The sequence below is a fragment of the Salvelinus sp. IW2-2015 genome, unplaced genomic scaffold, assembly GCF_002910315.2.
Source record: "Salvelinus sp. IW2-2015 unplaced genomic scaffold, ASM291031v2 Un_scaffold1716, whole genome shotgun sequence".
Lineage (NCBI taxonomy): Eukaryota > Metazoa > Chordata > Actinopteri > Salmoniformes > Salmonidae > Salvelinus > Salvelinus sp. IW2-2015.
This window is the reverse complement of record NW_019943104.1, coordinates 108,032-121,611: the sequence shown is the minus strand read 5'-3', so window position 1 is coordinate 121,611 and position 13,580 is coordinate 108,032. Positions and strand designations below refer to the sequence as shown.

The window sequence follows — 13,580 nt, the reverse complement described above, 5'->3', positions numbered from 1 at the left end:
TGTAATATACAAAATAGATTGGAAAAAACATAAACTCCAAAGTGACACAAGCAGGCTTATCCCTGTGTTAAAATACAATCAATGAATCCAGTGCCAACATCCTGCCCTCCTTGATTCAAAGGGCCTGTTGAGGACAGGACAGGGCATCCTGTTATTGAGTCACAGTAATATGACCTTTCTCCTGGTTGTGGAGCACCACTTTACGCCCAGACTGCCTCCTCTCAACAATACACTCATGTGACCATGTTTCTAGACTAAATAAATACCATATAACATACAATCCCAAGTGTTTTCACTCAATCTTTTATATTGTAAAAGGTTGACGCTTTAAAAGATGTTGATAAAACACATTTTACTCCGCTTGAGGAACAGGACCATTTATGACTTTATTTCTTACTGCAAGGAAGAACTCCACAATCCACAGACGACAGTTGGTTTGATGTCTACATAGCCTCACTAGGTGTCACTAAGTGCATTTGAGATGCTTTTATGGCACAAGTAGGTTATGAATAACACTCATTATACTCTTTACATGATCATAAAACATAAAATTTATTAGACTCAGATTCATGTTCAGAGGGGAAGTATTTTGGCACAGTCTTACAGTTTGACATTTCATATGCACAAATTAATTAATAAAATAATGTTTTAAAATCCACATATAACAAGCATGATTATTGTTTTAGTGTTTTGGTATTACTGTTTATTATTTCTGGTCAATGATGGTTTAGATTGTGTAAAACTTATTTTCATATGACACATAAAACTAATTTAATGTCTCTCTGAGAGCAAAAACTGTTTCTGTAACTCTTGGACTTATGTTGGAATACAAAAACTGTTTTCATTTGTCATATATTAAAAAGGCTTCTGCATTTTTATCAGCACATTACTTTCAACTCCGAGAAGGCATCAGAAGGCTATTTTAGCCAGTGTATTAATATAATGCCTGTTCATCTATTTTTAATCCAGCCATTTTGTCCCTTTTCATTTTTTGTCATGTTTACCCCATACTTCAAGACTTTGTCAAGATAATATGCTTTGTTGCTGTGAGGCCTGGAAAAAATGTATAAATCCTATAATTTCTCTTGTCATAAATCTTTGGTTCTGTACCAAAATAAAAATAAAGTGAATCAATTGTATAATATCTTGCCTGTAACTTTATCTATTGATTCTAATCCAAGCTAGCATACAAGAAAAATGTCACTAATTAAGCATCAGGGAAATGTAAAACAAGCTTTGTCAAATGGGGTGATTATGAGAGACCCATGGTCAAAAGTGATCTGCCTGAGCAGTGTATTTGTACATTACATAGCTTAATTTAACAATACAGGGACGCAACAATCTTTGACTGAAGGAAAGCAACCACTCAGAATTAGCTATAGCATGGACAGCTCTGTCCACCTGCTGACAGAGTAGGGCTGGAGTAGCCTACTCTCTGATGCGCTCCAAGACGCTCATTAGATGTGTTGTCTTTGTTTGAGAGAAAACCAGACGAGGTTTGCTAGATGATGAGGTTGGCTGAGTGCTGAGGGGCTTCAATTAGTAAGCTATGTTGTGTTTCAAATGGTATTAATTTGTAGATGTCCATCATCCATTTCATTTTTTATGAATTACAATTCGTATGATGTTTGCTAAATGTATGATATGTTACAAATGGCTAACTTTAGCTGAGCTAGGGGTACGAGTTAGAGGTTAGGGATTAAGGTTAGGGTTAAGGTTAGGGTTAGGAGTTAGGTTAAAGGAGGGGGGTGCATCATCAATATTAGCTGGTCTCAATTGCCCAAAAGAAGACATAAAAAGAACCCTGCTCATCTTCATGATAAAAACAAGGGACATATTTCCAGCATTTATGCAACCATTGTGTACACACTTCATAGTTTAGTAATTAATATTATATTGTCATTGCTAGTGATAGACAGGGCTGAGTTGTAGTCTATAATTTTGCTGTGGTTAACTGCTGGGTTATCATCACCTCGCACAGTCACAGTCATAGTCATAGACGTTGATAACGTCCCATAGGAACAAACCTAATCAGATGGCCCAAAGCAGCAGTAAGGACACTGCACCATTTGATGTGTGGCTGAATATGGAGATGGAAAGAGAGATAGAGTGATAGAGAGAGAGAGAAAGAGAGAGAGAGAAAGAGAGAGAGAGAGCGAGAGCGAGAGAGAGAGAGAGTGTTCAGAGATGAGGGAGTAGTACAGCATTACTGAGAGACATAGTAGTCCTTTTACTACTGTCTCTGTGGATATCAGCTGGACTTGGTGAGTTATGAAGCTTAGACCATTCCTAACCATGGTCGCTAAACTGCCTATTTTCAGTTATTGTAATTGTTATATAGTAGCTCTTTCATTCATTTCAAATGTCTTTGTCATCTCACATGATGATTGACTGATATGTGTATCTTATTATGAAACAAAATAATTGGTTCGCTATAACTTTTGATATATTCTGGGCAATCTTGGAATCATTTGTATCTTAATTCTGTTCCACCTCAAGGCAAATTAAAGCAGAAGAAATGTGCCAACACAAGTAAAACACCATGGAGAATACTAATGACACTTTTCAAGATGTCATCAATTTCACACAGAATGAAGTTCTGATTAATATGCCACAGAACTCTATGGAAGTACAAGTTATAACAATTGTTCTCGCACTTATAATATGCGGAGTTGGGATAGCGGGTAATATAATGGTGGTGTTGGTTGTGCTGCGCACCAAGCACATGATGACCCCTACTAACTGTTATCTTGTCAGTCTGGCTATTGCAGACCTTATTGTCCTTTTAGCGGCCGGTTTACCTAATATTTCTGAAGTAGTCGACTCTTGGATATACGGCTATGCTGGGTGCCTTTGCATCACATACCTGCAATACCTGGGTATCAATGTATCATCCTGCTCCATCACAGCCTTCACCATTGAGCGCTACATTGCTATCTGCCACTCCATCAAGGCGCAATTTATTTGCACTGTGTCTCGGGCGAAGAGGATAATTTCTTTTGTGTGGATTTTCACCTCGCTTTACTGCACGATGTGGTTATTTTTAGTGGACACGAACGAAACTGTCTACGCCAATGGGGTGTTGGTCAGCTGTGGCTACCGTGTCTCAAGAAACCTCTACATGCCAATTTACTTTCTAGACTTATCTTTGTTTTATGTCCTCCCTCTGATTGTGGCTGTTGTGCTGTACGGTCTCATCGCAAGGATTTTATTCATGAGCCCCTTGCCAACCAATCTCAACGGCAATAGTGAAGGTTCTATACACCAGGGACGCTCCAGCAGCACAGTCAAGGTGTTGGGCAAATCAAACAAGGGTGCAGTGACGTCAAGAAAACAGGTAGGCTCATCAGATCAGGAGGATAGTAATAAATGCTTCATAAAGGCTTCTAAATTGACAATAGTGTACAAAATGTGTTCACAGTAATAATTTAGAATACAGCATTTGACAGTTTATCAATGTAGTATGGGATTACAACAATCCTAACTGGACACATCATGTGGGCATACTACTTGGATTGTAATTCAAGAAAGGGAGGATACATCACAGCAGGCTCATAGTAATGGTTTCAAAGTCCATGGAATTCTGTTATTATCACCTCTGTTTACCATCATTAGACTGTTCTACACTACACCAGAAAAACACTGTTTTGTTTTTGCAATTTGATTTGCAGGCATAAAGTGCCTTTCATCAGTCAAAAAAATGTATATAATAATAATAATATATWTTTTTAAACTACCAGCAACATTTGAGTCAATTATCGCACTGTGCATTTTTCGTTTTGTTTGCCCTGTGCCCCATAATTTAGGTTACTAAGATGCTTGCAGTGGTGGTGATTATTTTCGCCCTGCTCTGGATGCCATACCGGACGCTGGTGGTGGTAAACTCTTTCATGGACCCACCCTACCTAAACACATGGTTCCTGCTCTTCTGCCGCTTATGCATCTACACCAACAGTGCCATCAACCCTATCATCTACAACCTGATGTCTCAGAAGTTCCGGGCCTCCTTCAAAAAGCTTTGCAAGGGCAACGGACTAGACCCAGAGAAGGTTACCAAGTACAATGTGCCAGTGTATTACAGTGTCATGAAGGACTCTTCCCATGAGAGCCCTGAGCAGACAGAGCAGGAGGATGTCAGCAGCTTTGGTAACACTAGTGTTAAGAGGGTCAACTTCACAGATAAGTGTGGGAACACCGGCACTATGTTCAGCGTTGCCTGATAGATGGACAAAATAGAAATAAGTTATTTGTGTAAAGTGAGGTTTTATAAAGTGAATGTGACGTAATTATTTTTGCCATGTGTCAGAAGTCAGTAGGCTACTAGCGCTTTTTTTTTATTACATATACTTTTTTGTAGTTTACTTGTATTTACTGTTCGAATATATTGTGCAATCTTATAGCACAGGCCAAACCTCAGAATTTCTAATTAAAAACCCATTACCTGCTTGTTAAAAGACATTAAGTCACCCAAACAATCTAAAAGATTGGCTGTAGAACTCCTTGAGGGTTCCTTGGAGACTATCCTGGGTTTAATCTTTGCATTTATCAGAAACACTTTCATACTACATTGTTTCAACTAATTCTTACTCAGTAACAGCTTCCGCAAACATTTTTTGGGGGTTTACTCAACTTTTCGGTCCAAGTGTTACCTGAACTACTATCTAAAAATGTGTTGGCCCAACTTAGCTCCAACTTGAGAAAACGTAGGCAAAAATTCTGTCAACTATAAATTATTGTTAGGTCATCTTACCTAAAAAAACGCTGTGGAACTAGTTGTGACAAACAAACAGAGCTTTTAACGTACAATGTTTTCAACTTACATATTTTACATTTTGATATACATGATTACATTGTGCATGTTCATTTATGCTGTAATTTATATTCAACATGGGATTTGAACTCATAACATCTTGCTTCACAGCATTCTTATCTTCCTGCTATGTAGTCACAACCATGTCTGTGTCAATGACTGATTTCACCTCTATTGCTACACTTTGCAATTGAAAGTAAATCTCAATTCTGTGTACTTTTAAGTACACTCAAGGAAAACTATTGTATTTATCATAGTGATTATGGAGTAACATTAAAACCTCACCAGCATAAGAAAACTATACAGAAAAAACTAAAATTGCTGAAATAAGTAAATCAAACCAATGATGAGAGAATAGTCAGATAAACTGATCATTTGCACAGACTTGGTAGTTAGTATAAGAGGATGATCGGAATGCCATGAACCAAGAGTTTGCTTGTGTTTTCAAATCCCAGGTGAGGTCATGTTGAATAAGAATTACTGTATCAATGAACATGCACAATGACATCATGTATGTCAAAGTGTATCAAACATGTAAGTTGAAAACATTGTGTGTGTGTGTGTGTGTGTGTGTGTGTGTGTGTGTGTGTGTGTGTGTGTGTGTGTGTGTGTGTGTGTGTGTGTGTGTGTGTGTGTGTGTGTGTGTGTGTGTGTGTGTGTGTGTGTGTGTGTGTGTGTGTGTGTGGTGTGTGTGTGTGTGTGTGTGTGTGTGTATATATATAAAACTAGTTCCATAGTCATTTTTAGGTAAGGCAATGCGGTGCGGTGCGGCGTCTCCTCTAAATAAATAGTGGGGGCACACCTTACTGGTAAAATATGTGCCTATCACAATAATTAAAACAAAATGTCAAGAAAACTGTAAGCTATTACACCATTATTTTTCATTACCACATGTCAGAGAAATGAAAAATGAGCGAATCGACTTGAAAACTGGTGGTATAGCAGCCTGCACTCCAAAATGTGATGTGAATAATGAGCGAATGGACTTGATAACTGGTGGTATAGAAGAAGCCTGCACTCCAAATTGCGTTGAGTAGAGTGGCCGTAACTGAGACCCGCGCAGACAGCAGTGGACACATCAATTCTGGCCTAATGACAATCGCCAAATGTCATTACACTTTTTGGTGTTTGGTCTCTTTCCATTCACCACTGTTTAGAGGCTGGAAATATGTTGCGAGTGGATGAACGTGCACTGGTAGCCTAGTAAAGGAGCCCTTTGCAGTGACTGTTTGAGAATCAGAGGAAAACACTATGACTGGTTGTGTTAATGCCACAATAAAAGGTAATACATTTTAAAGTTAAATGATACATCTTTATTTCTAGGCCCACAGAGCCTATTGAATTAATAGGGATTCTACAGTGTCATCAGAAAGTACGAATACCCCCTGATTTATTCCACATGTTGTTGCGTTATATACAGCCTGAATTCAAAATGTATTAAATTGTTGATTTTTTTTCTCTCACCCATATACACAAATACCCCATAATTACAAAGTGAAAACATGTTTTTAGAGATTGTTGCACATTTCTTGAAAATGAAATACAGAAATATTTAATTTCATTAAGCATTCACACCCCTGAGTCAATACATGTTAGAATCACCTTATGCAGTGATTACAGCTGTGAGTCTTTCTGGGTAAGTCTCTAAGAGCTTTGCACACCTGGATTGGACAATATTTGCATATTATTCTTAAAATAATTCTTCAAGCTCTGTCAAGGTGGTTGTTGATCATTGCTAGACAGCCATTTACAAGTCTTGCAATATATTTTCAATCCGATTTAAGTCAAAACTGTAACTAGGCTACTCAGGAACATTCAATGCCATCTTGGTAAGCAACTCCATTTTATATTTGGCCTTGTGTTTAAGGTTATTGTCCTGCTGACAGGTGAATTTATCTACCAGTGTCTGTTGGAAAGCAGACTGAACCAGGTTTTCCTCTAGGATTTTACCTGTGCTTACTGCAGCTCTATTCCATGTATGTTTTATCCTAATAAACTCCCTAGTCCTTGTCGATGACAAGCATGCCCATAACATGATGCAGCCACCCCGATGCTTGAAAATATGATGAGTGGTACTCAGTGATGTGCTGTGTTGGATTTTCCCCAAACATAATGCTTTGTATTCAGGACAAAAAGTTAATTTCTTTGCCACATTTTTTGCAGTATTACTTTTGTGCCTTATTGCAAACAGGATGCATGTTTGGGAATATTTGTTTCTGTACAGTCTTCCTTCTTTTCACTCTGCCATTTAGGTTAGTATGGTGGAGTAACTACAATTTTGTTGATCCATCCTCAGTTTTCTCCTATCACAGCCATTAAACTCTGTAACTGTTTTAAAGTCACCATTGGCCTCATGGTGAAATCCCTGAGCGTTTTCCTTCATCCCTGGCAACTGAGTTAGGAAGGACGCCTGTATCTTTGTAGTGACTGTGTGTTTTGATACACCATCCAAAGTGTAATTAATAACTTCACCATGCTCATTACCCATCTACCAATAGCTGCCCATCTTTGCGAGGCATTGGAAAACCTCCCTAAACTTTGTGATTGAATCTGTGCTTGAAATTCACTGCTTGACTGAGGGACCTTACAGATAGTTGTATGTGTGGGGTACAGAGATGAGGGAGTCATAAAACACATCACTATTATTTTACACAGAGTTAGTCCATGCAATTTATTATGTGACATGTTAAGCAAATGTTTTACTCCTGAACTTATTTAGGCTTGCCATAACAAAGGGGTTGAATACTTATTGACTCAAGACATTTCAGCTTTTCATTTTTCATTAATTTGTAAACATTTCTAAAAACATATTTCCACTTTGACATTATTGGGTATTGTGTGTAGGCCAGTGAATATTTCTGAAGGCACTGTATATGTAATTCTATGATTAGGCCCATCCATTTATTTGATGCGCGCACACATAGGAGGTCCCGTACCAGGAAGAAATTAAATCTACTTACACCCCTGCATATGAGACAAGTTGAGCAAACAAATCAGTATTAAGATGACAGAATTTTTGCCTACGTTTTCTCAAGTTGGAGCTAAGTTTGGGCCAACTACTTTTTTGTTGTTCAGGTAACACTTGGAATAGTTGAGTAAGTTGAGTAACCCCCCAAAAATGGAACCAGCTACTTAATAACAATTGGTTGAAGCAACTAGATTTTTTTTACAGTGTAAGAACAGCAGGTGGATGGCAGGTGGATGGACTAATAATTGAGCAATTAAGAACTAGGGAGAAACACTAGAGACTGCGGTCTCTGTGTTATGGACTGCTATTATAGAGTAATTTCTGAAAAGAATAGACTTGAATGTCAGATGACTTATATTGTCACAAAACAATGTAGATTGTGGGTCCGTTTGATATCGGCTTGTTGGCCACTTGACACCACTGAAACTATTGTGCTCATCACACTGTACAGTATCTGTTTTGGTCTGTATATGTTGAAGGATGTAAATCTATGTGTACAATGTGAAAGTGTTTATGATGCAATGTATTGTAAATATACTCCATATAACTTTTTAGCATTTTCAAATACAGCATTTTCTCATACTGTGTGTAACAATGTATAGAAATGTCATAACAATCATAGCTCTTTGGGGACTTGATTTTTGTGATTAATTATAGTAATTAACTGAATTAAAGGTGACCAACCGACATGATTTTGTCCAATTTTTCTGTTGGAAAAACAACAACAACAACAAGTTAGTGATGGCTAGGTATGGTGTTAGAAAATAATACATTTATCAGAGAAACATTCCCTTTTAGTTTGCATCGTGATGCCCTCCCTTCCCTTCACCAGAGTCTGTTAGTTTGACAGTAATGCTGTGCTTGGTAAATAGTGGAGCTGTCAGATCGCATATTTATACACTCAGCTCTGCTGCGCTCCCAACAGTGCTCCAGATGCTTGCCAGCCAATGAGGTGACAGGTCCAACTACAAGCACCGCCGTCTTCTCACACGGCGTCAGTGATGATCATAGTCATTCATAAACAATGGAGGTGTATCCACACTACAACAAACATTCATTTACATTGTGTTCTGCTGAACCAAATTAATATTTATTGTTACAGTACGTCCATTCTATCCTGTTTTCTAAAAAATAAAATACAAATCTGCCTTTAGATATTTTTTCACAGGATTCTGGATTAGGGGCTGAAGAGATTTCTTCCAATCTTCCATATAATATCTTCCTTCTTCTTTCTCATCAAGCTTTACATTTAGAGCCAGAGAGCGTTAATTTCTACTGTTCATTATCTCTTTTAATCCCCCTTGTGCTATGAGCTGCTTTCTTAGAAACCAAGATGCCTACCTCAAGGTTTTAAATAAAATAAAAATGTATTGGTCACATACACATGGTTAGCAGATGTTATTGCGAGTATAGCGACATGCTTGTGCTTCTAGTTCCGACAGTGCAGTATCTAACAAGTAATATCTAACAATTGCACAACAAATACCTAATACACACAAATCTAAGTAAAGGAATTGAATAATAATATCTAAATATAAATATATGGATGAGCAATGTCAGAGCGGCATAGGGTAAGATACAGTAAAAACAGATTTTTTCACAATTCCTCACATTTAATCCTTGTAAAATTTCCCTGTCTTAGGTCAGTTAGGATCACCACTTTATTTTAAGAATGTGAAATGTCAGAATAATAATAGTGATTTATTTCAGCTTTTATTTATTTATTTCAACACATTCCCAGTGGGTCAGAAGTTTACATACACTCAATTAGTATTTGGTAGCATTGCCTTCAAATTGTTTAACTTGGGTCAAACGTTTCGGCCTTCCACAAGCTTCCCACAATAAGTTGTGTGAATTTTGGCCCATTCCTCCTGACAGAGCTGGTGTAACTGAGTCAGGTTTGTAGGCCTCCTTGCTCGCACACTATTTTTCAGTTCTGCCCACAAATTTTCTATCGGATTGAGGTCAGGGCTTGGTGATGGCCACTCCAATACCTTGACTTTGCGACCAACCTTTCACTTCCTGACTGATGTCTTGAGATGTTGCTTCAATATATCCACATCATTTTCCATCCTCATGATGCCATCTATTTTGTGAAGTGCACCAGTCCCTCCTGCAGCCAAGTACCCACACAACATGATGCTGCCACCCCCGTGCTTCACGGTTGGGAGGGTGTTCTTCGGCTTGCAAGTCTCCCCCTTTTTCCTCCAAACATAATGATGGTCAATATGGCCAAACAGTTCTATTTATGTTTCATCAGACCAGAGGACATTTCTCCAAAAAGTACGATCTTTGTCCCCATGTGCAGTTGCAAACCGTAGTATGGCTTTTTTATGGCAGTTTTGGAGCAGTGGCTTCTTCCTTGCTGAGCGGCCTTTCAGGTTATGTCGATATAGATCTCGTTTTACTGTGGATATAGATCCTTTTGTAACTGTTTCCTCCAGCATCTTCACAAGGTCCTTTGCTGTTGTTCTGGGATTGATTTGCACTTTTCGCACCAAAGTACGTTCATCTCTAGGAGACAGAATTCGTCTCCTTCCTGAGCAGTATGACGGCTGTGTGGTCCCATGGTGTATATACTTGCGGACTATTGTTTGTACAGATGAACGTGGTACCTTAAGGCGTTTGGAAATTGCTCCCAAGGATGAACCAGACTTGTGGAGGTCTACAATTATTTTTCTGAGGTCTTGGCTGATTTCTTTTGATTTTCCAATGATGTCAAGCAAAGAGGCACTGAGGTTGAAGGTAGGCCTTGAAATACATCCACATGTACAACTCCAATTGACTCAAATTATATAAATTATCCTATCAGAAGCTTCTAAAGCCATGACATAATTTTCTGGAATTTTCCAAGCTGTTTAAAGGCACAGTCAACTTCTATGTAAACTTCTGACCCACTGGAATTGTGATACAGGGAATTATAAGTGAAATAATCTGTCTGTAAACAATTGTTGGAACAATTACTTGTGTCATACACAAAGTAGATGTCCTAACCAACTTGCCAAAACTATAGTTTGTTAACAAGAAATTTGTGGAGTGGTTGAAAAATTTGTTTTAATGACTACAACCTAAGTGTATGTAAACTTCCGACTTCAACTGTATATGATATGAGTAATGCAAGATATGTAAACATAATTAAAGTGGCATTATTAAAGTGACTGGTGTTCCATTTATTAAAGTGGAACCTTTAAAGGTTTGTTCAATTAAGGTTAGTATGTTTCACACTGGGGAGTACCGCTGAAACATGTTTTCTAAAGATTTGCATCAGATGAGATTTGCTACACAGTTCACATTTATGAATTTTACTTAAAATGCCTGCAGAAAATTACCAGGTGAGATTAAAATAGAGAGGTAGGAATGAAAAGGAGGACATTCTGTCTGCAAGAGGTTTCAGTCGCAAACTTTTCGACTTCAATGTAGACCGTTTCTTCACATAATGCAATATAATGTGGGTAATGCATCATTGATCCACAATGATAAGAACATGTTATTTTGGTGGATGGTGTCTAGTCCAAAGGAATCATATTATTTAAATATAGATTGCAGGGTAGACACTCATACCCATCCATGGCCATGTATAACCTGAGTATCAGACCATTCAGACTGCAGGTGTAGTGTAACATTTATAATGCAGTTATACAAAGCCGCTCTAACAACTATGTATCATGCTTTTCACGTGGCCTTCTAAGCCTCATTATGATAGGGATGGAGGTAATTCATCCACCTCAAGGGTGTCTGCCTCCTCACTATTAGGATTCAAACAAGCATAATCAAAGGTCAGCAGAGACAGACAATGGCCATTCTGCATGGAGAGGTGAATCATATCAGTGTTGATTTCAGGATGTCTATTATGCAACACTGAAGAGTCTACTCAAAGAGTCTCTTTTTCTTTTTTTCATTTCATGTAAATTAATGCTCTCTCCTGTCTGAAAATGAATGTATTAATTGCCTGGAATATCATGTACTGAGTTGACACTGATAAACAAGCCATCATTAAGGTGTCTATATCTGTTACTGCTCAAGTCCAAGAGTTAAACCTAATGCCTTTTATTACCCTGTTTCTAACAGAGGATAGTTTCAGCTTTGCCTACAGTTTTTTCGTTTTATGAATCGCTGTATACACAGTATGTACAGTATAGGTTGCATTTTCTTGAGAAGCATAAAAGGGTGACAAAGAGCTATAAAAAGTCTAAGACGAAGAAAGACGAGGAAGAGGATGAGGAGGAAGAGGAGATGGAGAGGAAGAGGAAAAGGAGAAGGATAGGATTATTTCAAAGTATTAGCTGATTTTAGGGGTTTATACTTCAGACGTACGTTTATTATTAGACATGAACTCCAAAGAAGGAATAGCCTAGGCATGTACTTCATATTTGTTCAATCAGACCCATCAGGCCTCCCGGGTGGCGCAGTGGTCTAGAGCGAACCCAGAGTCTCTGGGTTCGCGCCCAGGCTCTGTCGCAGCCGGCCGCGACCGGGAGGTCCGTGGGGCGACGCACAATTGGCTTAGCGTCGTCCGGGTTAGGGAGGGTTTGGCCGGTAGGGATATCCTTGTCTCATCGCGCTCCAGCGACTCCTGTGGCGGGCCGGGCGCAGTGCGCGCTAACCGAGGGGGGCGGGTGCACGGTGTTTCCTCCGACACATTGGTGCGGCTGGCTTCCGGGTTGGAGGCGCGCTGTGTTAAGAAGCAGTGCGGCTTGGTTGGGTTGTGCTTCGGAGGACGCATGGCTTTCGACCTTCGTCTCTCCCGAGCCCGTACGGGAGTTGTAGCGATGAGACAAGATAGTAATTACTAGCGATTGGATACCACGAAAATTGGGGAGAAAAAGGGGATACAAATTTAAAAATAAAAAAATAATTAAATAAAATCAGACCCATCAGACATAATCAAGTCTGTGAGCAGAGCTGAAGCAGATGGAAACGTGAGAGCACCCATTGTAGTCTCAACGATTTTCTCATGGCCACTGCAATTTTGATGGCAATCAAATTAATTTATTCAGCAAAGACAATATCAAATGAAACATAACTGCGAGCAGCAATGAACGGGGTTCACAGATGTCAGAAAGACCACAAGATCAGTTAAATAACAAAGCAAGCACTCTCATGTAGGAACTATATTCCTTTATGTGCAATCAGTGAAAGCATTACAATGTTTATATCTCAATACCACAAGGATGACGCAAGTGAAGTTTAGTCTAGTGCCGTAGGTTGGTTATATATATTTGATTATTATATGGTTATATATTTAATGCAGGAGGCAATCGTTCTTAAAGTCATTACTTAATGTGTTGTCTTTGTATACCAATTCTATTAATTTTACTAATGGTTTATGTTAAGATTTGTGAAATATTTTCAGTGTTGGTGTATTGGTGTAAATCAAATCAAATTAAATGTTATTTTTCACATGCGCCGAATACAACACCTTAGTGTGAAATGCTTACTTACAAGCCCTTAACCAACAATGCAGTTCAAGAAATAGAGTTAAGAAAATGTTTTACTAAATAAATGAAATATAAAAAAATAAAAAAAAGTAACACAATAAAATTACATAACAATAACGAGGTTATATACAGGGGGTACCGGTACCGAGTCAACATGCAGGGGTACTAGTTAGTCAAGGTAATTTCTACCTTGACTAACCTGGGGGGGGTGCATGTAAATACTCCGGGTGGCCATTTGATTAATTGTTCAGCAGTCTTATGGCTTGGGGGTGGAAGCTGATAAGGAGCCTTTTGGACCTAACCTTGGAGCTCCGATACCACTTGCCGTGCAGTAGCAGAGAGAACAGTCTAAGACTTGGGTGAC

At 38.6% G+C, this 13,580-nt stretch overlaps 1 protein-coding gene across 1 annotated transcript; it reads left to right on the top strand.

Moving 5' to 3' along the window:
* Nucleotides 1-2,542: 2,542 nt before the first annotated feature.
* Nucleotides 2,543-4,220, top strand: LOC112071776 (thyrotropin-releasing hormone receptor-like). Its single transcript, XM_024139206.1, has 2 exons — nt 2,543-3,337; nt 3,807-4,220. The coding sequence occupies exons 1-2, from the start codon at nt 2,543-2,545 to the stop codon at nt 4,218-4,220; spliced, it is 1,209 nt and encodes a 402-aa protein (XP_023994974.1).
* Nucleotides 4,221-13,580: the final 9,360 nt, after the last annotated feature.

What these genes read in the sequence shown, in the direction of transcription:
- LOC112071776 (XM_024139206.1), top strand. Translation starts at nt 2,543, where the DNA reads ATGGAGAATACTAATGACACTTTTCAAGATGTCATCAATTTCACACAG. An exon ending in CAGTGACGTCAAGAAAACAG is followed by an intron (nt 3,338 to 3,806) that starts GTAGGCTCATCA and finishes CCCATAATTTAG; the next exon opens with GTTACTAAGATGCTTGCAGT.